This window comes from Cloeon dipterum, chromosome 2 (genome assembly GCF_949628265.1).
Source record: "Cloeon dipterum chromosome 2, ieCloDipt1.1, whole genome shotgun sequence".
Taxonomy (NCBI): domain Eukaryota; kingdom Metazoa; phylum Arthropoda; class Insecta; order Ephemeroptera; family Baetidae; genus Cloeon; species Cloeon dipterum.
Window position 1 is genome coordinate 17,270,964 of NC_088787.1, and position 24,926 is coordinate 17,295,889.

General features: G+C 43.9%; 1 protein-coding gene across 2 annotated transcripts in view; it reads left to right on the forward strand.

The window, feature by feature from the left end:
* jing overlaps nucleotides 1–24,926 on the forward strand; it is a 45,223-nt gene that overhangs the window by 10,785 nt on the left and 9,512 nt on the right. Inside the window, exon 1 of one of the 2 annotated variants that reach the window (XM_065477256.1) lies at nucleotides 3,993–4,303. The exons of the other annotated variant lie outside the window; for it this stretch is intronic. Coding sequence (XP_065333328.1) covers nucleotides 4,224–4,303 — 80 coding nt within the window. The 5' untranslated portion in view covers nucleotides 3,993–4,223. Of the gene's footprint in view, nucleotides 1–3,992; nucleotides 4,304–24,926 lie in introns of those variants that run through there. 2 annotated transcript variants of the gene reach the window in all.

Genomic DNA, 24,926 nt, shown 5'->3' on the forward strand with positions numbered 1-24,926 from the left:
TCAACTAGATTGCAATTTACTCTCTCGTCTTGCACGTGCTCCAGAGAAGCAGACAACACGAGTGGCTGGCTGGCTGTCAGAAAAAAAGATCAATTTCCAGTCAAATGGAATGACTAACTTCGTTACTGCACGTCTCGTGTGGATTCGACAGTCAGATATTTGATTATTTTCCGCTCATGGAATAGTAATTCGTATCGGTATTGAGTCAAAGTTAGGTGATTCCTTAAAAATTTGTTTTGAAACCCATTTATTTGTTCGAAATGAGCTTTTTTCATTTCCCACTTGTCATTAAATATTATTCAGTATCAAAAATATCTATTTTTATACTTAATATTTCCGAGAAGACCCTTTCTCATTCAACCATTTGATATTGTAACACCATCAGCCATGTAAATAACTTATTAATGGACTTTTCCCGATGCATTTTAATCGTTTGTTCAAACGTAGTGCTGTGCACTCTCCACAATATTAATTCCGGTTTACGATATAGAAACAGAGGCTGGTCGTGATGGATTCGGAGAATTTAACTCGATTACAGTCTGCCAAGCGTGCAGGGGAACGTAACTCTGATTCCGAGAGCCCCCCATTCAATTTCGGCCAGCAATTGATTTATAGGCAACTACAAAGTATTATTGCCCGACCGAATACAGATCGCTGCAAGCTGATTAGGTTTGTGCGTTTGACGCTCAATATGTATTTGAATTCGACAAATCCAATTCCACCGTGTCTGGCTCATCGTCGTGAATTTTACGCCAGCTACTGCATCAAAGTTTGATTAACATCCCATGAATCTCATCGTCATAGTGCGAATGAATTCGATTTATTAAATACTTAAGGAAAACACACGACTGTTGAATGTTTTTTGTTAGCTAATTTGATGAGAATAAATGATTCGTGTATATTAAAATGGAAACTTTTGTTCACAGGTGAGTTGTCGATTCGAACCAGTCCAGTTTGCCTTCCTTGTGGGTACAAATCGTAAGTAGTGGTGGCCAAGGCTGCAAACCGCCCTCGGCCACTTGTGCCGCTGAAATCAAACTGCAAAACGCTCGCCGAGGGCGTGATTCAATCAACAACTAACTCGTGCGGTAAAACGAGCCAATGCCGCACTCAATATTTACTCGAGCGTCACCCTTCGCTTGTTTAGTTTTGAAACTCGAGATTTTCGGCTCAATCTTATATATTGAAAAGCGATACACCGATACACCACAGAAGAAAAACGCGTCGTGTCATTATTCCATCCACCAATGGAGAGAGATGCATGCGCGTGTGTCGAGATAAATTAAATGCCTCCCCCCAACTGCCGCCCCTCATAACACATGCTGAGTGACCCGACGAGAAAAAGAGAGCTCATGTGCATCTCGCTCACATCTTTTGTGTCCAGCATGTGCACCCCTAATGCCACCCACCCCCCGCGTTGCACCCACCCATAATCCGTTCGCGAGTGACTCACTGCCGGGACGGACGTGGTGTTTTTCATATTGAAGCCCGCACTGCGGCGCAGCTGAAGCAACTCTTCTAAATTTTAATTACACGCACGAGCCCTGGATTATATGCCGACGTGATCTGTGCCAAAAGCAGAGGGCTCTCTCTTTCTGCTGAATGCAAATTTATGCTGAAAAGGCGCGAAATTCGCTGACAAAAGGATAAGGCAGACAACTTAAAATGGATTCTAGAGAGTAATCTCTTGTGAGGTGACAAGTGATGGTGGCTGAATCGACAGCAGCATTGTTCTTTTTGGCTCGGGTTTCAAGCAGCGTTCGTAAAGAATATTTAAGCTCTCACGACTTGTAAATATCAGTTATGTACTACCTAGTGTCAGCGATAAACAATAAACCACTAGCACGATTGAAAAAAACGACTGAACTGAAAGTTTATCGGGAGTCAGTCCGCATAGTATTCAAATCAGCTCATTATTTATTTCTCTATCGAATCTGATATGAACAGTGTAGCAAATTGTTTCCAGGTGCTTTCTCAATTTTCTCAATTCTACTTCAAATCTAACTGATTTGGCGAAATAAATCACTGGACTAAGACAGCATGAATCCATGCGTCGGCTCGGCTGCTCTGTAGGCACACTGGTTTTACAAGCTGTTAGGATGAGTTATGATGCTGAAAAATCTGCCAAAATGTAGAATGCGTATTTTCACTTAACTCTGGACGGCTCTTCCTGTGAAAGCGGTCGCCGCCCGCTCAGGATGAAATTCGAAAAATCGCTCTTGAATGATGAATGTTCGCTTTTGCAACTGAAGCTGTAAATGCACACGCACGCTAGTCCAGCCAGGGAATCACGCCGTCGGATTTTTTCCATTCTTGGCACGAGACTGATCATTTTTCAATCTATCTAGGGACGATTGAGTGGAAGGAAAATTGTAAAGCAAACCACACTCGCAATTATCACCGCAAAACAAATGCGGGCATGGTTGTTTCCGAGAAAAGCCGCTCTCAAGTATAGAAATTACATGCATAGACAGTGCAATTATTGTTATTGCGTTTACTCTCTAGAAGCATTTTTGCCGCGAAGGAAGTACCTCTCGCTGCAGGTAATAGGTTTGGCAGCCGAGAATTTGTGACCCTCAGTTGACAAACCAGAAAGCCGACGGCAATTTTTCGAGCCACCCCGCCGCCGCACTGCATCCCTCTTGTGTGTGCTCGGAGGGCAAAGCTGCTGCCTACTATACACCCCTGTTGAAGCCCTGACTAACAAAGAAGAAGAAAATATCAAAGGCAGGAGCTAGGGGAGCTGCCGCACAGCAGTTGGGAAACAACAATTCGTGCCTACTTTTTTTACTCGCCTCCCTCAATCATCCACCCATCCATCCATTCTGCGTGATGGAATAGCCGTAGCATCCTACAAAATAAACATATGTGCCTGCCTGCTTACCTAACGCATACCCCAACCAGGCCTCTTAAAATTTTACTGGGCAGCGGCCACAATCCCCAGAGCAAATGTTTCCCAAGCTGCTTCTTTTGAGTGATTGTTTGCGGATGACCATAAGGCGTGAGCGGAAAAGAAAATAATGCTCAGTCGTGGACATTTCCGTCCTAGCAATTAGTTGGGAAAGTTATTGACTGACGTTCTGGAGGGATATTTCTATCTGGCTGGTGATTTTAATTATTGCATTTCACAACGTTCTTACAAGAAAAAATATAAAATAAGTCAAGCCAACAGATTCGTGATACATGAAACTATTCTTATTTTTCTCAATGTCTAAAACACATAAAATTTCATGCAATGACTTGTTTAAACAATCGAAGGAATTTCACGTTCTTCTGAAATTCCTCTGAGCTCAACAGGCTTACTTAGTTTTTCTGACAATAATTCCCATTCAATCAGGCACAATGAGGGGTTCACAACACAGACACAGCGTGTTCCCTGACCCCTACGTAGGAGGTACCTGCGATATGAAAAGAGCTGCCCGCTTTGAGACTACTCTGCTTTTGTGTTTACAATTTACAAGTTCCTTTACTGGAATGTCTATTTTCAGGGTATTTTTCTTGCGACGAATATTCCATCAAAACTTAAAGGACTTCAGCCACTAAAGGCTAAAATGTCTACCCCAAACTGAATTTAACAGCGAGGTCTCCTAACTGAAGCGTTTGAATCAGAAAATTGATCTCATTTAATGCCTTTCTGTGGGAACAAAAGCCAGACGAATGGAAATTTAAATCAGAGTGACGATTCCTCAATCAAAACGTGTCGCAATAGGGCCGTTTCCACACCTCGAAACAAGAGCCACAGCCAGACGCAGGGTGTTGCATTCAATTAAAAACCGACTGCTGGCTCACATAGTTAGAAAGCAATAACAATAATGATAACGAATGTAGAGAAGGACTGCCGGGTGCATGGGAAAAACGGACTGTGTGGAGGAAGCAAACGCGCGTGGTAGTGCACTGCACGCAAGCGGCGGATAGCGAGCAAGGGGAAACTAAAGGCTGGTCGCACGGCCGCCGGGTTCGTCCTCCTCTGATGGTCTTCTCCTCTGCTGGCGGGCGCCGTCAGGCAGTCGCGATCGAGAGGCCACAGCGGACGGATCCGTGCGGCCGCCTCTCTCCACCTGGATTAGTAGCAGCAGCGGACAGCAGCGTACTCTGCGGCTGGACGGACAGAGTGATTGCTTTGCGTCACCATCCCGATGTGTTGAAAACCACACTGTGATACACAGGAACAGGACCTTTGCTCGAGTGATTGTGACTTATTGTTAGGCTTTTCGGGAAGAACGATGGTCAGCGTGCTCTCGAGCGATTTCATCGCGGCCACCTACAGCACGGCCACCAATGCGTCCTTTTCCTCAGAATCCAGGTTTGTCCCTATTATTCTTAAAATGCGACACGAATAGGAATGGTTTGTTATAAAAGTACTCGATTGATCGAATGCCCTCACGGAATGAAAATAGGTGAAGAGAAAGCTGAAGTCCCGAAGTTTTGTAAAGGGACTTATTCACGTTTGGTTAGATAGAAGCCTTTCAAATTACTCTTCTGGTATGCGCAGACATTGTTTGGTTACACGCATGTGTACTTTTTAAACCATATTTAAACATCGCCCATTCATTTTAAATGTTAGATTATAGTGTTTATAATATCATAAGTAACTTTGGGCTAGCATCTCTTCTATTGTTACTCGAGTTTAACTTCGCGTCGACCGCAAGCGCTGTTTTCTCGTAAATTGTGCTCTTCCTTTTCGAGGGCCACGTCGTTTAAGGAGCTGGAGATGCGTGTGATTGATTATCGCTGCGAAACGAACAAATTTACGCTTCACTCAACAGTAATTCCTTTTTCCTTTCTCACAAACCTTTCGCCTTGCAAATTCATCAAATTTTAAAATCTGCAATTAGAACCAAATTTGCAATTTAATTCCTGTCCATTACACACGAAGAAAAAAATCACATGCCCTGTGCCTTTTTAGAGAGCAATTATATAAATCTCGCGGCGGAAACCATACAATAGTAATAAGCTTTTTTGCTCGTTCTGGTCGTGTCTACCCAGCGCGAAATTTGGATTTTTCCTGCATGCGTGCTGTGTTTATTTATCTTGCTGGTTGTGCGGCTCGCCCCATTATGCAAAAGCAGCATTTTTTACAAGCAGAGGGAGGACAGAAGCAGGAGATGTGTTTAAAAAGAAGATGCAACACGCCATTGTCGTCGAGGCGTCAGCAGTGTAGAATGGTGTGATAAAAAGAAGAGGCAGGGGAGGAACATATTTCACCATTCCACAGCCAGAGACGCACAAAAGTTTTACAGAAAAAATGACGTGACAATGAAATCGTAATGACTATTGCTCCTCTCTCGCCCGTTTTAAGTTCATTCCATTTAACTCTCCACCGGTGAGTGAAGCGGAACAAAAGTCTGTGTGCGATGAATAAACATGAAATTCGTGTGCAATAAAAAGGGTACCCGCGCGCGGTGATAATATTTCAGAGATCTGCTTTTTGCAGTCCTTTTACCGCGGTGGTTGGAAAATGAAGCGAGATTTATTGGCACATCATACCAGCCCGTAATTGATGTTTTACGGTCTTTTTACCTTTTATACAAACATCAAGCCGGACAAATTGGATTAATTTTTGCTGAGTGATTACATCTGGTTGAATTTAAATCAATTACAAGTGACTAATCCATGACTTTATTAAGTAACAACAAGCATTTTATTTAGTGGAATTTTGATGGCTGGGCGCTCGGGCGCGGTACTTGCAGCCGCCTCGCTGCTAATTAGCATAATTTGTTGTTTGCCTGAGCAGACGAACGTGCCTGGCGACTGAATGAGAGGCAGGTTTTCGAATTTTAGTAGATGAATCGCATTGTTTACGCAAATGACTGATTTAATTGTTAAATTTACTGGCAATCGTGTGGCTATAAACCTTTAAACATATTTATGAATTGATTCATTATTTTCATAAACTGGCCATCATATATTCAAAATATATTATCGTGGCTCCAAAAATTACATGCCTCTTGTTTAAGCAACATCCAGTTCCTTGTACGCATAAATAAATAAATAAATACTAAATTGCATCATATTTTACCAACCGAAAACAAACTTGTCATTTTCATAATATCATTTTTTTCTGCTGTCAGTTTTTCAGTCGATGTAATGCATATAAGGGCAGAAGCAAAAACATCCAGTTTTTCACAAGGGAGAAAAATCCGCGAACCAGGCGTGCGATGGCATCATATTAGAACACCTGACCGCGGGAAGCGGTGCGCCATCGGCCGTTTTAACAATCGCAATTACGCAGTCATAAATCTAAGCGGCGGCGGCGGCCGAATCGGCTCGCTGGTAATGACCATGCAGGCGAGAGTGCGAAGGAGGCGTGAGATTCGGGCGGCGACGCGATGCTCTCTCCGCTCTGGTTCGGCGGCAAGGGAAGCGCCCCATGCATTCTGGCGGCGGGTGGGTTCCTCGGCCGGCAGTGCGCTCGCTGCGCCAGAGGATCGATCGGCGGACGGACGGCATTCGCTCAATAAGCGTATAGCGTCAGCTGATAAGGCAGGCGCGCCCCGCACCACGCAGAGAGTCGGTCGCACGCCCAAAAGCCGGTCCCGCGCGATGCACGTACGTCTCTTTCTGCTCGAGGCAGATGCGAAAGGCGCGGCTCCCCGACTCGCGAAACGGGTTCCGCCGTGGCACCCCTTTCCGCCGCCGATCGAAGGGGGTGTTCTGGGGAGCCGTCGTCGAGGGGTAGTGATTGGATTTCGGTGATTATCAGTGCTTGCGCATGCAGAGTAATGAAAGCACGCGTGACTGGCCCTTTCTTTGCGGCGGAAAAACATACATAGTATACACATGCAGACTGCTTGGTCAAAAGTGTCATCCTCTGGAGACAGCTGCGCCGCGAGAGAATGGTTGCGTGAAACTAGTTGCACTGTGGACCGCACTGGCTTTGATAGCAAGATCTAACAAATATCATTGTAGAGAAATGGGCTCAAACTCTTCAAAATCTACGGTGCATACTATCTCTTTAGGTTTCAGTCGTCTGAAATACATATGATTTAACTTGTATTTTATTGGTTTTGAGAAACTAGTACACTACATATTTAGACAGAATTTCGAATTACTCAGTAAAATAAATTATCATCATCCATGTGTGCTCCTTTTCACATATTCTTTACGTTTAATTTTAAACTCTTCGGTGATCAAGATCTCTTTCATTTCTTCTGGTAAGGAGTTGTGTAATTTAACTGCATCACTAAAATGAGATTCCTCTCCCGAATTTACTCTTTCTTGGGCTCGTATAATAATTACTACCAGTTCAAGTTCCATTCCAAAACACACCTCACAAGTTGAGTTTCATCTGAAAGATAGTTAGGATCTTCACCGTTTTTATTTATTTTTGTTTAAAAAACACCAATGCACTGTTTAAAGCAATTTTTCTCAATTGTTAGCCAGTTTAACTTTTCCAACATTCTTGCTAATCTGGTTCTCTCTATACACCTTAGTATTATGCGCATGGCTGTATTCTGCAGCACTTGCATTTTTCCTTATTCTCACTACTCGTCGCAAACAATATACTCGAGCAGTAGTCAAAACTAAGAAGTACATAATGCAAATGTAAATTAATATTTTTGTCTTCCTTGATAATTCTCATTTCCAATCCTACCAATGCTAATTGGAACTCTAAATCTTATCAGTTGCGAGAAAATTTTCATAAAAAGTTTGGTTAATTTATTTTATGTATATAGAGTATCGCCGACTGGCACTGCTGTATTTCTCTGGATATTTGTTCATAATATTAAAGTAGATTTTTTTTCTTAACCGCAAGCACACGTTCGATAGTTACTAACTTCCGAGAAGTACACCAGATATTGACACGCGCGTTCTCTTTCTTTTCCGTCGGCTTTCCTCAATTACAGTTAGCTCTTGTTTTTCAAATTCCAGGTATACGAATATACGCCACAGGGAAGCACTGCTCTTTGCACAGAGTACAAAAAAATAAAACGCTCCAAGCTGCTTGATTCCTCCCCGGTACGAGATATAACTTTTATACGTTTGCGAGCCAAGATCAAGGCCTGTCGTTATCAATTTGCCAAACGTGCAGTACTTTGCCCAGCAGCTTTGTTTTCTCGCATCTGCCAACGACAGAGTTGGAGTCGGAGGCGCACGTGTTTGTTTTTGGCTACGAAATCTACTTCCAAGCCGATAAACTTGCAATTTGTAACGCCAGAAAATCAATATGAGAATGAATTTCCTGCTATTGGCACAGGGAAACGACCACTTGATTAGTTAGCAGCAGGAAAAAATATACAGGCAGCGGCGGTTCGATAATGGAACACTAACCGGCGGCAGCGGCAGCTGTCCCTAAAGGAGTAATAATAATGCGAGTAATAATAAATCATACATTTCTCAACGTGCGTGCATTTTGGAAGGATATCTTTTGTTCCTGAAACGGAATACTCCTTGTTAAGCGGAACAAGAGATTCCATTTCTCTATAAGTGCCCTCGTGAAGAAAGCCGCTCAGTGGAAGGGAAAAACTGCTGGATAGAGTAATCGAATCTTGTTCGAGTAATTAAAACGCAAAGTTTATGACGACATCAAAGTCTGAATAATTCGCTCTGCACCAGTGGCAAGCTAGCGTTTGATTTTTTTAACCGAGCTGCCAATCGCCGGCCAATTGTATTATTATGTTTGGTGACGAGTGTTGGTTGATCCAATTTGGCTGAAATATTTACCCAGCAGCAGTGCAATCGCAAATGGATGGAGTGTTTTAGTATTATATTTACGCTCGGCGCAAAACTTTTATTACACACAACACAGCACAAAGCAAGCGGGGTCCGCGCGCGCGGGGAGACTTTGGGGGAGTGCATGAATAAAACAGCAGCTCGAGTTTCGTCCTCTCGCTCTCTCTCATCCCCTGCATCTGTTCCCTTCGCGGAATAAATATATATTAAATAAATCCCTCCTTCTCGCTGGAAGAAGAGTTCATCGCCGCATTGGATGCGCGCATGTGAAGACGCTGTTGCTGCTGGAAAACGAGAGATTGATCACCTACGCGTCGTGCCTCTTCCTGTTATGATCTCCTTTCCTAATTAGTGCGTATACTCCTTCGCCGCACACTTGGTAATTAGGATATTTTCTGCTGAAACTCTATCCACAGGGCCTCGTTATTCCTTTGCTTTCGATGAAATGAGGTTGCCTTGCTCGAAAAGGGCGAACTGGCTCCATGGAGATATCGCCTATACCATTCTTTCTAATTGCATACTTTGGCTGGGATAGCAAAATGTTCAGCAATAAATCAGCTGAAATCTAGGATTTTTTTTCCAAAACACTATCAATCAGTTAAGTCACGACTTTCGCCGCGATTTGTGCGTATTCGACGCATAATGTCATCTTAGCAACAAGATGAATGTGCCTATGAAAATAATTATTATTGATTTTTGTAGCAAATTCCATCACTGCATCTCCACATAAATTACCGATTTGAAACCCAAAAAAGTAGCTTGAAACATCGTTTTGTTGATGTTTGCAAAAAATCTGGATAATTTTTGCTCCAATACTCATAGTCCGGCAGGACCCACGCACCGGAGTTAAAATAATGATGAAGCACACACTTAATACCAAGTTTTTGGCAAATTTTCCTCTTCAGCCCGTCCTCCTCACGATTTGCCTAAGTCCCTCTTAATGCTTAATTGCATGGCATTTCCTGCCCGAACAAAGGAATGCGCCCATCATCTCGAGCTTTTATCATCTCGTCGCCATACAGCCTCCAAAAGAATGGCTCTCGCGGCGCCACTCCTAAGTCCGCAAAGTCTACCGCGCGATTGCATTTGAAACATGTACGCCACGCTTTTCTCCTTGGTACTGAATAATCTCGCTGTCTCGTGTTGCAATTGAACTGCAGCTCGCATTGTGCAGCTACAGTGCTGACCCTGAACTCAATTACCAACTCGCAGTGCGCACAAGAGAAGTTTTATGCGCGAACTGTAAGTGTGCGGTGTGCCGTTAAAATAACAAACGAGACGCATTAAGCTTTTTATATGTATAGAGAAAAGTGGACGTTGCTGTCGATTTTCAAGAGAATTATTGCACTTCTCAGAAGTGTCACCTGTTTTATCTGATGCAAAGAGTGCCATGAGCGGGTGTGCACTAGCTTTTACTCATTCCTTTCTCAACGCGTGCATGTGTACAGACTGTTGATTGTAATGACAGTGACGCAACAATTACCCTCAAGCCCAAGAGAAGTTTGATCTTTGCTCCGGTCACGTCGACGCGCGCACTTTTCTTCACCACGTTGCAGCGAGTGAGCGGCACCGAGTTTGTGTTCAATTCTTTTCCAGCTAAATGGCATTTTCTTGCTAGCAGAGATAGATATATATGTTGTGCATACAGTCGGGAACTTTATTTATTAGAAACGAATGCAGCGGGCGTTGGTATAAGTAATAAGGTCGCGTGAGAAGCGGGGTCACGGCGGGACACTTTCATCGTGTATAGGCCATGTGACGGCAAACTATATAATGAGCGGTGCTAGCACGTGGAAAACGAAATTTGGCTTTTGAAAGTCGATTTGAAAAAAAACGTGCAACCCCAAAAAACAACTCGCTGTTTGAATGAGATTGGTTGGTTATTCAATTATTAAAAGTGACATGAAAGAGTTTTTTTGTAATTTAAAGCGATTTATTTGAATATTTACAAATGGCACTAGTGAAAATCAAAACCCTGTTAAATTTGTTTGCTGTGCACCTTTTGTGTATAGTAAATTAATCATCACAATTGAAAGCGTCCAGAGAAATCTGCTGCAGTCATATTGGCATGCAGTAAAATGCACACAATGCAACATTATTACGAGAGTCAACTTTCATCTTTCACATTATGCAAAATGCAGAGGCAGAGGCGTTTCCCTCCCGTTCTGCAGTGCAGCGTTAAAAACGCTGATTCTCCAGGGTATAAACTACAATATCAAATTACACGTAGCGCTGCGATTAACATATTACATCAAACGCCGCCGCCCCTGGTGCATGGCTTGTCATCGGCCATTTCCTGGCGTGCACAAACAAAACACACGACCAAATCTGGCTCATTAATTAGTGCATATAATATCAAGCACGGAAATCAGAGCAGCCCTCCTTCCTTTCCTGCTGGAGAACAAAATGTGGAGGAGGAGCGAGGCGCGAACAGTGCTAGCGTAATTATCATGCTCACGCAATCGCCCCGGCAGAGTGTAAACGTCTCCCCATCTTGCACCCACAATCTGAAAGAAAACAAACTATAACAGACCTCGGGAAGTTGAAATAGTTGAAGATGGCTGAAAATAGACCGCGCGCGACCGTCAGACTTGTCTCTTACGGGGCTCTTGAAACGCGCGCGCGGATTCGTGTCGGAAGTGTATCAGCCAACTCTAGCAGGTGAAGTTGGACGAATACAAAAATATAGGCCATATTTTGTAATGTTTATTCCGCCGGGGGACTTAACTGCCTGAGCAAGCAAATGGGCAGGAGCGCTGGAACGGCGGCAGCTGTCAGGATGTGACGTTGGAGTCAACCTTCCTCGCTGGCTCGCGGTGCAATAAAACCGCAGCCGCCAGACCGACATCCCAAATGAGCACTTATCCGCGCTGCCGCTGGCCACTTGCAACCGACGAAAGGGAAGTTTGAACCAGGGGAAATAAATATTTCGGAATTGACCGGTCCTTGTGGTTCGCTTTATCAATATCATTTCATTATCATCAAATTTATCTGTGTCTAAACTACAAAAAATGTTCTGTATTCATTTTATCTGGCTTTTTGTTTGATGCTAGACGAGAGTTTATCTCTAGCATATTTTTACTATCTTTTTATTAAAAATGTTTATTTTAATGAATGACACTATCGATTTTAGTTCCATAATCTGTTCTGGGTTAAACAAACAGCACTGCCTTTAATGAAAATTTAGCAAGGGGTCACATCCAAAAGACAGAAACTTGACCTCTTGCCCCCGTGTGCCAAGGACGAGAGTACTGATTGATCCCATGGCTAGACTAATCATAATGAGTCGATTGGACATTCGCAGAGCTGCCTCCCGTGAAGTCAAAATCCGGTCGACGTGTGTTAGTTCATTTTCCAAATCGTTGACTCGCACGCAAGTAGTAATTGGCGAGCACGCATATCTACCTAGAAAAACAAAAGGGTCCATTTTGCGAGCCACCGTCACGGTAAATTAATCAATGGCCTCAACAACATGTGACCTAATGAAAGGCGTGCCTCCAGCGATGAATGAAAGCGGCAATGTCAAACGAATCGTATTTGGCCCACCTAGCGCTAATAAAATAAGGCAAAGTGATCTGCCGCCCACGAGCACGTTGCCAGCCGGCCGCGAGGAGTGCCGCTGATGCTGCTGCAGATGGAGGGAGCACCCACTTCCGGTGCGCGTGCTTGCTCATCCAGTCGTCGCTCTCTCGCCAACCGGCGGTCTGTAAGAGCAGGCGGTATGCAGATCGCCAGACAGACAAAACGGCTAGAGAATGAAAGACTTCCTCTCACTGTCTGGCAATCACGACCAGGTGACAAAAACACGCGCCGCTGCTCATTGTCAGTGAGGAACGCTTGACACCTGCGGCGGATTCGTATAAATAATTGACAGGGCTGTGATCGGCCTTTTCGCCGATTTCATGCACTCTAAAGAGTAAAAAATTAGATTAGAATGATTTCTTCTCGTATAAGTGAGTTCTCGTCTTATTCGTTGAAGTAAAAATTCCATTCCTCCTAAAAATTTGTTAAACATTTTTGTAGCTTTTAAAAAGTAAAGCTTGTTTTATTTCACCAGTTCCCAGAGCCGGATCGTATTAATCAGCAAAGTATTTAGAGCACTGATATTCAAGGCGATTTGCTTAAAACACCAGCAATTCAACACCCAATGACAAACAAGATGCTGGCTGGAATCAAACTTCAAAGAAGTGGTGCAACGCTGGTTTATATCATGTTTGACAGCATCAATATTTACAAACACATGCTTCCGATTTGCCTACAAGATGACAAGCTTGTGCCGCGCTCAAACCATCAGCACCGCATGTAAATTTTCAATCAGCTGCTCTCTCTCGTTACCCGTTGATTTCGTTGGTTTGTTTGGAAACTCATTTGCCGGACGGCTAAATCGCGTGAAGTGTCTGTGTGAATAATCTTATCGCGCGTGGCTTATCAAACGAAGTACGGTGACTGCGGCCGCCGGATCAGCGGTGAATTTTCCCTCGCCACCGCGTGCACGAAATTTCAGTCGTCGGTCGGGGCTAACTTTGAGCTGTCTGCACTCCCAAGGCGCCTCTTTATGCCTCCTGCAGCCGTTTATCGCGTGAGGCAGGTGGATCCGCGCAGCCTGCCTCGCTTTTTACACCGCAAACACATTTCCATTTTATCTTGGCAACGAGTTTTAGCCTGCAACGAAAGAACAGAAAGAAATAAAGTAAGAAAGTGTAGGGTTGACCTGCAACCGCAACAGGTGGCCCGCACATTTTGTGTACACTCTTTCTAAGATCAATTTGGCCACCGTGTGCCGTTTTTGTAATTAATCGAAACTTCCACGCCAGCAGACCCTCATCCTCTTTGAGGGGCACAAAAAATATGATTGCACGTCGGGTAATGACGAGCGGGTCCGTCGACCATGTGTTTCTTCTCACGTCGCTCAGTTGACCGGCGGGGCGCGGACTGAGAGCAGAAAAACCACGAAAGGCGGATCGCGTTTCACACTCATCTTCCTTACAATGTTGCTGCGAGCTCTACAAGCCGAGCATCAGCGACGCCGATTACCATGCATAATATATCATTCTAATTCGGCTTGATGTGCAAAAAAGTGTGGTCCGAAGATTAGCACGAAAATAGGATGATTTCTATGGGATTTTGTCGCCATGGAGACAATTACTGCCAAGAATTAAATATAAATGTTAGAAATGCGACATGTATTTTCGCTACTACAGCTACAATTTTTTTGGACTTAATGGCAAGCTGATGGTTTTAAAATGCGCTTAGGTTGCACACTGGACAGACCATTCCACACGCGATCTTGTTTTTCGTATTTCGTCCTCTGACAATGAGCCGCGAATCTATTTGAATATTGTTGCAATGAATTGTTATATTGCAGGAAAGAGCTTCTTGGTATTTTTTTTTGCTTGAAATATTTATTCAAATTAGGGTCCAATAGGTGGCCGAGCACCTCAACTCTGTATCAAATTTCATGGCTCAAATTTCGATAGGGTTTGCTCTTGCTGTATTCTCTCGTTTTTTTGCTGCATGATAATAATATGCAAAAATCACCTCAATCTATTAAATAAAAAATCTCCTAAGAGAACAGATTGACTACAAAAATGTTATACATCGCAAATATTTTATCTAAATTGCCTAAGTTACACGATATATTAGTGTGTTTATTTCTAACAAACATTTCTTTTTGTCCACAGGTGAGACTTAATTCTACTCTGTTCGCTTATCAAATGAATCTTCGTACCTCAACACTATCAGTTAAGTGTAACCTGTCCAAATGCACGTGCAGATCCAATAGAGAACTCGTAAATTAATTTATATAACAATTCTTCTCTCGGCAGGAAGCAATATCCTGATCATTTTGCGCGATAACAAATGACTTTGCTGTGCGCACAGTAAAAATTGAGTCGGCAAGTAAGACGTTTTGTCACACCATTTATCAGCAGGCAGGTGCCGCTTCCTTCCTTTACACGCAAACATTGTGTGTTTGCACCCGTTTCACCCTATACAAGTAAAATTATTAAATTATAGCAGGAATTTGTATTATCATCTAAATGTCGGTATCAAGTAGCCGCGATCGCTGCGACATTGAGCCAAGTCGAGCCAGAGCAGCCATAGGGGCACGCAATTTTCACGCCACCGTGTGCCCCTTAAAACAGCCGGCACGAAGCCGTACTTTTGACTTAACTCTTGCATGATATGCAGAGGGAAAGAATTTCTTTCTCGAATGAGCCGTTAATGAGTTGATTTATAGGCCGAGTGATTTATGCAATTATGCTCACACTCGTTGCACCTTTTGCGGCGACCGGTTATTTATGGCAGCCGTGAAAATAATAATTGTTATTCCTCAGCATATATACAGTGCAGGCTGAGTGAGCACCGCAGAGAAACTCGCCAACGCGCGGGTAATTCTAATTTAATTACACAAGGAGCGACTGGAGGCGATATGGAATTTATTATCATAGTACGCTCGTGTTTTGTGCATGTCGTGATGCAGGTATTGTTTTCAATTAGGTTTTTATTTTTCGTAACTAAAGTGCCAGAGGTGCGGGGAACACTTCCAGCGACCATTTCCGCTTGCATTTCGTGAAAGGTTGATATAAGGTGACAATGACCTTCTTTTATCTGGAAAACCACCAAACTGAACGAATACAATCATTTCCTTCAACATTAGAAAAGTCCACTAAAGGAAAATTTAAATTAATTTTTTATTAGATAAATCAACCGCATAACGAAAGCTAGAAACAATGAATTGCACAAAGGGCGTGAAAATTATGGCTGGCGGATATAAGTAAAAATCAAGTCACGCATCCTCAGTTCATATTGAGTCACAGGCGTTGGACTTGTCAAAAAATTATGGGAATTCAATTTTGATCGGCACGGGAGATTCCGATATGTACATTTTTTCATCGTCGAACGCGATTTGCCATTTTCCGGCACCTGCAATATAATTTCGCAAGCTCCCCTTTTTTTTTATCAACATCCTCTTTCAACACATTTGGCATTGAAGCGAGAAGTGCGCAATGAAAAATGCATGACCGCGCTTGCAAGTGTCATGTTCGCTTGGCTATTTGCATGGCGCGGTTCGCGAAATGAGATTCGCGCCGCTGCGAGCTGCACGGTTCATTGATCGATCGATCCGAAACCGTCGGGCAGGCTGCTGAGCGGGCAGAATCTCATTCATCTCGGCGTCACCTTTCCCACTCGCACTTGCATTACTCCACTATGTGTTCGCGCGTGCACTTGAATATTGGTGCAAAGGTGACCTTGGCGAGGTCAATCCTCTCCGGCCATTTTGGCTTGCAGCGCAGAGCCGCAGCTTCTCATAATTTTTTTGTTCGATCTGCGTGCATTCAGCTGCACATGCACGTCCACACACATTGCATGCACCGCTGCGTTCTTTTTTCCCCAATTTGAGCCGATTTTCGGTGTGAAATTGACCATCAACTGGGAAACAAATTGGTGCATTCCGTTCCCATGAAGTTGGCGTTTAACTTCAGCGTGGTTTCTTAAGTTTCAGCTAATTTTTGCGAAAAGAACAGAAACATTATGGAAGAGTGTATGAAACTAATTATTTAAAATTGTAACATATAGATACCAAAGTAACTAATTCTAAAAAGTTTTGCTAAGAATTTTCAATTTTTGGCACAAACGCTTAGAGTAGATAATGCTATGAATTTCGCAAGGTTATTTATAGAAAGGTTTTCATAAAAATGAATCTCATCCTGGGAAAGAACAGGTTTGATACGATTTTGTGTGCTTACTTTGTTGTTGCTACCACAAAATTATTTGCTTAACTGATAATTTTTGTGTCAGTTCGGCCCAAAGATATTTACGTCTTTTCCTTACGCTGTGCTCTGTAGGAGAAACATCAATTTGATCCAGCTTGAGAACCTCTTGATTCTACCCCACAATTAAATGCAAAACTTCGTGTTTTGTTGTTTCATTTTTTTCTCCTGCCGCTTCAAAATACCTTTTTTCTTTCACTCAGCGACAGAGCATCTATTTCTGGTCCAAGTTGTCGCGGGGGGTGTTTTCTTTTCCCAGCTGGTGGTAAATTGCGTCTTCTCCGGGGGTTTTATGCATAAACAGTGCGCTCAATGAAATCAGTCGGTCCCGAGAGGTGCGGACGGAATGAGCGAGCACGGCGACAAATCGTGAGTACGACTCTGCTAATTACTCTCGCCGGTTTGTTCAGGACATTTGTTTTCGCGCGTTTGGCCTCGAGCGGTGAATAAATGTTTCGCAACAGCTGCACTCTTGGCTGATGAGTGGCTACTGTTTGTGTGCTCGCAGCTCGCATTTCTTTACGCCTCACGCGTTTTTTACAGTATCATATCATAAGCGACAAAATGGGTCTGTTATGGGCATCTGCTTATGCACGATTAGTTTTGAAACGTTTTGGAAAAATAAATGATGGAGAAAACTTCTCAAAGAAAGTAAAACAATGGGGAATTCATATTTATAATAATAATTTACCATTATTAAATAATTTCATTTCCAGGAGTAAAACCAATCGGCTGTGGTAAAATATCTAAGAAGTGGCAAGCGTAAAAATTTGGTTATTTGTAATTGTCGTATAAAGTTGATCGGGATATAAAGTCTCATTAGTGGTAACATCTTCGTCTTAGATTTATTGACCTGATACTTGACCCCATTGTGAAGAAACTGGTAACTTCATATAAATAAGAGTCATGAAAATATTAAATGTGCTCGACGGTACAAGGAATTTGTTTAAGTGGCCAAGAAGTAGTACTGGTGAAACTGAACTCACGAAATGAACGTTCAAGTTCTTAGAATAAAAAACTTGATTAGTCTCCAGATTAAACGAGGAATCCTGCGGTTCAAGACCGAAGCTACGTGCCTCCAAAAAGCGTGCAGAGATAAGCATTATTTGACAGATACGTGTGAATTCGCCATCGGCGCCAGGGGGATCCCCGTCGCTGGATAATTGGCGCCTCCCTCGCGCGTGCTTGTGTACACACACATGCACGCAGTCCAGATAAAGGGGGCAACGGCAAGTAATAAGGTCGGCGGGGCTCATGCGCTTGGCTGCTGTGTCCGTCCGTCCGTTCCTCTCGCCGCCGCTGTCATTGAACTTTGCAGGGGCGTTGGTGGTGCAGCCGCCGCATGCGAGCAATGCACTTCTGTGGCACAATGTCACGATTTCTGCAGACGGACGTATCGATCGGACCCAAACTCCTCCTCCACCGTATATAGTTGGGAGCAATGTTAGATAATCAGACGTGCAGTTGCGGCAGCAGCGTCTTCCTTGCAATTATTTCATTGTTATTATGCACCAGCGGCAGTGTTGGATCGTGGCCAAGTCGGCGGTGAATCAACCCATCTGCATTTTAGCAGTTTGTGCTTCAGGGGCATTGATTCTTTAATCCAGAGATGACGTTGGAAGACCTAGATTCGCCTGTTTGCGAGGAGCAGGGCATTTAAGATAATTGCACCGCGATTAGATTAACACCAATTGCTAAAAAATGTTGATATCAATAAGATCCGACGAAAAGATTTATTGTAATTTATAGTAAAACATGCAGATGCCCTCAATTAAAAGTGAAGCAAAACGTTCATCGACGCAATTAAACTACTACTCGAATAAGAGATAAATGCAATCGTTGGCTGGTAATTCAAGGAGGCGGCTGATTTTCGTGCAATTACAAGACTTTTTATATCAGTTGGCAAATGAGCTGTAAAACGTCGTGCGTATCACGTATGCCATCATCGCGCCGCTGACAAAAAACGAACTGCTGCCCGCTAAGCCCGCTTGCTCGCGAGGAACAGCCGCAGAGTTAGATTTCAAAAGAGGTGCACCGGCGATAATGGCATGTAAAATTAATTACCACCTGGCCGACAACTGCTGCCAATTTGCACGACTCAAAGGCTGTATTCCTTGGTCAAACATCTGCCTAAAAGGTTACGTAAAGATCATGAAACAGCAAAAAATTATGTTGTCATCATCGAGAGCTCAAACCCCTTTTTAACCCGCCGTAAATGGAAAAATATATGAGCCCACTTCGCACAAATCCATCTTGTATGAATGGAACTCCTTGAGAAACCAAGCTCTAATGAAAAGAGCAGAGCAACTCCTTTTAATTGCTTTGCATTTGCAAGTAAAATGCTCAAATCTCGAAAATTTCCACAAAATCTCTCAACTTTGTTGCTTTTTTAATTAAATTGTCTACATTATTCCTATTGTTTCCGCTCTCAGCTTTACTCCAGCTTTTATCCTTGCAAACCATTAAATTGCAAATACCCTGGCTGCTGCTACTGTTCTCGATTTGTTTATACTTGTTTCCACGTCCATTCATTTCGCAGCGAACACGCCTTAATAAGTTCATTGTTTTAATTCAAAGCGTGCTGCGTTTTTTTACATTATTCGTGCCAGTGGCGGCCGCCGACTGCCCGGCGATAAAATGGCATCGTGCGCGCCGAGGAGACAATAAAAACGCTGCGGCCCGCAATGGAAAAGCACAAGAAAGGCATTTCCGGTCGGTGCACCGCGTTTTTGCCATAGCTCGTCGCGTCGGTCTGTCTATCTCTCGCCAAATAATAATAAGCCGGCGCGAACAAACGGTCGAAAATTTCCTTCTTGCACGCTCGCTACAGCTTGACGCCCGCCTTTTTTTATCATTCTCTTTCTCTCCAGCCTGTATATGCTTACACGAGGCTGTGAATCCAAGTGGTTTTTCTTCTGTGAAGGTTCAGTGTTCAGTCCAAAACTATTTCAAATTGGAATGAGAAGAGCATGCTCCTCGCGTAAAAAAATATATTTGGAAAGTTCACAGACGGTTTCGATAATTAACAAGAAGTTTGATTTGTCTGTGGGCAGTCAACAGAAATTAAAAATAAGTAGAGAACTATAATATACAAGCAGCAAAAGTGGCAATCATTTTTCTAGGTTTACTTTGCCAAGCCTAAGAAAAGGTGTTTGTCTTCTTTTGAAATTAATATTTAATATTTGCTAAACCTTAAACGAAAGATACTTAAAAATGTTTTATTAACTCCGTATTTCAGCTTGACAATTTTCCAGCCTCAAGCTAGCGTTTCGCCGTTCATTTATCGATTGGTTCGCGAACAGCCAAATCGCCTGCACCCCATGCTTACTGGTATAGGAAATTTGAATTGACTTCCTTCCCTGCCGCCTGCGACGAGAAGTCCGTGGTGTTGCAGACTGATTTAAATTCGCAGCACGTCTTCGTGGAATTAAGTTTCTTCGCTGAGTCGGTTCAATAAGTAAAAAGGGCTGTGAGATAAAGGTGACTGGGAAACTTTGGCACTTTGGAGGAATTTTAAGATCGGAACGTCTACGGAATTGAAAGTGGTCGATTACGCAAAGAATTTTTGCGTCACTTTTTATCAATTTAATTTTTATGTGCGCGTTTAAGATGGTTATTCGCTACTTGGAAAAATCTCTTTTTCCCACGCCACTGAAAGTTTCCTGCGTCAATAATAACCAATCCAACTAACAAGTAAGCAGCAACAGCAGGCAGGTGTGTATGTATTGTTATATAGACCTTGCGGTCGCTGGCTGCTCCGGCCGCATAGCTTTGGAGTTTGATACTCTCAGCTGTAGCCGTTCTCCGGTTCTCCATCTCCGTCCATGAGATCATCTCTCGGTTCCTTCAGCCTCCACATTCCCTCCCGCAGGAGTGAGATTTTTAAAAGAGAAGAAAAAACGCGCGCGTGTGTGTCTTTCTCTCGGTGATGGAGAGAAAAGGCTTTAAAGTTCTCGGTCGGATTCGTGCCCCTCGCGGAGAACGACGGACGGTCGGTGTCGGTCGGCCGACCTTGGACGGTGCGTTCACCTCCTTCCTGCTCGCTCCGTGTGTTACATACAGTCGGAGTCGACCGACCGACTCCTCTCGCCCTTTTCAGTCTGGCCAGCTTGCTGCTTGCTTGCTGGTGTTCCCCTCTCCTGCGTCGCCGCCCGCCGACTGCATGCGATCGGTCGCGGTGCTATTTATACGGAACAGATGATGATGATGATGCTGATGAATCTAGCCAGCCAGTCGACTCGCGGACTCGGCTCGGCTGCCGCAGCACGTGGAGCGCAATTGGTATTTCTGCCGGTCGTCTTTGTTTATGCAAATCGATTATTTGCCTGCCGGTCGCTCTCGTATTGTTATTATATTCTCTTTTCGCCTCCGCCACTGAGGAGGCGATGAATGAATATTGTGCTTGCCTACGCCCACGTGCCGCCCGCCGATTCCGCCTGTACCAACATGCCATACGAGCATTATGAGTGTTGTTGGGCACTTCCTTTTTCGCGGTGAACAATGGGGCTTGAATTAGAGTCGTCTGGTCATGCGGCAGTGGGTGGCTGGCCGCGATTGGTCCCATTAAATTTATGGTTTCGTGATTTACTAATAAAATTCCCGTGAGAATGCTAAAAATGTGACGTTGCTAGTAGAAAACATAGTAAAATCGCAATTTATGTTCCTTTATTTTTTGTAATGATTCGCTGACATTGATCGATGTTTTCCGTATCCACACCATTCAACTATGAAATTTGGTTGTGTTGGATATTTTTTTTAATAATGTAAAGTTCAATATCATATTGCAGCCCACTCACTTAAGATGTCTGTGTTTACATTTCACAACCCCCAGAACGATGTTTGCTCAATTCAAGTAAAAGAACCTTAAAAGGCAAGCATTCGGCTGCAAGACGTAGAAATGATAACAGAAAAAAGAAATACACAAACAGTTACTTAATGAAATTTAAATTTTGAAAATATGGTGTTGAAATCGGGTTTTCCTAGACTTACACATATTTATTGCTGAAAATGCCGCAAGGCTTTTTCATTTGGGTCGCAAAAAACATGTACAGACTGTAGACATCATTTGCCGGATCTTTTTTTTTGTTTATGAGGTGCAAAATAAGCTTAAGAACGATTTTTTATTTCTTTAATATAGCTGTGATTGCTGTTGTTCTTTGAAGTTAAATTCTGTCAATACTCAAAAAGATGGCTTACAATGCTAAAATGGGTGCCTGCGTGACGAAAGATAAGGCGCTCACCCAGTTCCGCGGTCACAATTTTTCCGCTGAACCGTTCGGAATAAGTTGGGCACACCACTTTTTGCGTGCAAACGAACGAGTGGGCCGCTGGGCGCGCAGACTATTAGCGATACTGGTAGTGGAATGCGGCGGTGTGTTCATTGTTGGTGATTTGCAAATCTGGCGGCTTTCGAGGCGAGCGGGTGTCTGGCCGTCTAGCTCAGGTTCTATCACGGGAGAGAGAAAGAGCAGAAACGAAGAAGCGGCAGGTTCACCTCTCAGGAATGCCGCGAGCCTCCGCGTGCTTCAAAAAAATTCGGAGTCAGGGACGCGCAGGAAGAGCCGCAAAAAATGTTTGACTTTCGCGAATGAGCCCGTCAAATTAATGGGTCTGTTCGCATCCTGCCTGATTTAGGAGGGCAATAAATAATTTTCCGTGTTTACTGTCAATTTTGGACGCTTGCCAGAAAAGTTTTGGCCAAACAAACCAATTTGTGCAGCGTCGAGTTGTTGTTTTTCTTCAAAGAGAAGGAAATACACAGGCTGACTTGTTTTGACAACAAATTTTTCTTTTTAAAAAGGTGGGCCAGCCATTATCATGTTTTGATTAATAATCAAATAGAAAATTTGATGTCATTGTTCTCTATTTCAATTGAGGGATCTTAATACACGTATTTTTAATGATTTCAAAAAGATTCGCATTGTCCTCTCAGAAATTACAGCTTGCATTGTTTTTTATCCACGTTTAAGCTTCTATGAACCGAACTTAATTCTTTTCTAAAAAGGTCAGAAAGCACATTTCCAGGTCTCGCGTTCTCCGAAATGGGCCACCTCTAGGGCCGTGGTATCTGTTTTCGTTTGGTAATTTTTCTACGACACCCAAAGCTACCTGGCCCGGCCGGCCCTTTAATCCCACATATTATTATATTCTCTGCTTAGCCGTGGTTGCCAACTCTCTTGCTCGCTCAGCAGCGCAGAGGACCCTTTTAAAAGGAATCCCTGCGTACCATCGATTGTGTGTTGAAAACGCCCTTGAATTTATCATGTACTCGCTGGCTCACCCGTGACGACAGCTCGCCGCCATCGGTCGGTCGGCCCGTCGCGACTCAAATTGCTGCTGACAAAATATATTTTGCTGTCAAACTAGGCCAAATTGCTAATTACCCCGACACTTGGCACAGTGAAACGCGAGGGGTGACGATGAAAAGCATAAAAAGGGCCGACCGCCCCTATGCTGGAGCAGCTTTGACACGTCCTTTTGTTTTGATAGAGCTCGTCATTAGATCGAGATTATTATCTGTGTCGACGCAAGGAGGGTTGAAGCCAGATGATTGTAAAAAGTGCACTCGGGGGTGGCGGGGTAGCAGCAGCAGCAGCCGCCGCCGCCGGATTTATTATTATTATTGTGATGTTCGGCGCATGGGGTGCACTGCTGCCAGGACAAAGGAGGAGAAAATGGCCCCCGGGGGTGGTGTGGCTGCAGCCGAGGAGCAGGAAAGTTGGCAACGCGTTCCCACGGCGGCAGCTCCTGCCTGCCCACGTCCGCACTCTGCTGCTATTCCTTATGAACTAGTGCACTGCACTCCTTAAACAATTTGCACTAGCAGTTTGTGAATTCAGCGCAGACTTCCCATTAAACTTTGCTTACCTGACTTGGAAATACTGACCTGTTATTTTTACGGGGAGTTAATAGCAAAATACCTGATTTAATTTTGAAATGAACCCTAATTCGAGCTAAAACAATTTTCCTCAATCAAATGTCGCAAATCTATTTTACCCGTAAATGTAATGTCTCCAAATATTTATAGGAATAATTTTTCTACGGTTCATATCTGTATTCGAATTTTCCTATTTCCTACAAATTTTTTCGCCACGTTTTCTCTACTACTATAACATAACGCACGCAGCCAGTTAGCCAGGCCCCTCTCTCATTTTATCAAAAAATCCCATTTCCGTCACGGTGTGCGCGGAAACGATGCAAAAGTGGCAGCGCTCCGCCGGCGTAAATTGTGATTTACCGCGGCAAAAGCGATCGAGCGAGAATTGAAATAAATGTCTTGGCATTTTGCACTTGTGAGTTTGCCTCGTCGGCGCGCGTACTTATCACTGACCTGGCTAATGTTTGCGCCGCGGCTGGCGGCCTGGAGGGTCATTGCGCGCAAATAATACACACTCGGTATGACGAGAGAAAGAGCGAGTGCCCCCCTCTACTTTGGCATTGGCAGCAGCAGCAGCAGCATCAGCAGTGGTGGTCTCACCTCGCATAGGAATTTCGTTGCCGGCCAGGCCATCCGCGCGCGGACTTTACAAATAAATGCACCCAAACCTGTTCCCGCACCGCTTCCATGTATCCATTTCGGCCGAGTGAAAAGGGGAATGCGATTATTTTTAAACAAACGGAGGTGCCACAGTTGATGTTCGCGCGGCACACGCAAAGGAGGAGACCCCTCCCTGCGTGGCTCGCTTGCAAGACAGTCTGATCGGAGCGGGGTTCGGCTGATAAATCGCACTGACCGCGGATCGATCGATCGACTGCCGCTTCTTTTGCATAGCGCAAGCCAAAATCCCACGTCTTCGCGGCTGCTCTCGGGATAATGGCTCCATTCACCTTGAACGCCTGCCGTTGCTGCCTGATTGTTTTCCAAATGGTCGGCGCGGTGGGACTCACTGTTTAGTTCACATAATTCGTGCCTAAATTTGATTTTTCGCAGCCATTTAGCAAGAGTTTAGCGTTTTAAGACCTCTTAAAACGTGCAAATTTATTCATTTCCAGTTAAACCGATTTGGAATCGATGATAATCTCGCGCGGTTGGGCAGCTGGAATTGGTCATCCGCTAAAACGTCAGGGACTCTTCAAAAATTGATAAACTTTGTTCTGAAAACGGAGCAATTTTTATCCGCCTGGAGAATAACTAACTGGCCCCTCCTTGAAATTGGCTTGTTTCGGCTCAGATGGCCGTCAGGCATGAACACAAAGCCATTCTTCCCCTATTTCCCTTAAACTTTATTCTCGGCTTATAGCTTTGGCGCGCGTGTGGAAATTTGCATCCGTGCGTCCAGCAGTCGGCAGGAAAACAGTAGCGAGGCGAAAATCGAATCACGATTCTCGCGAATCGCGTGCGAACGCAAACCCGCTCCTCCTTGTCCGATTCCAAGGCTGCAAAAAGCAGGCTTTTGATTTGGAAGCGCGAGATAACCATAATTATCCAATAGATCGGCCACTTTTCGCGCTCTGTGTCGATTTAATTAAACAGCGTGCACA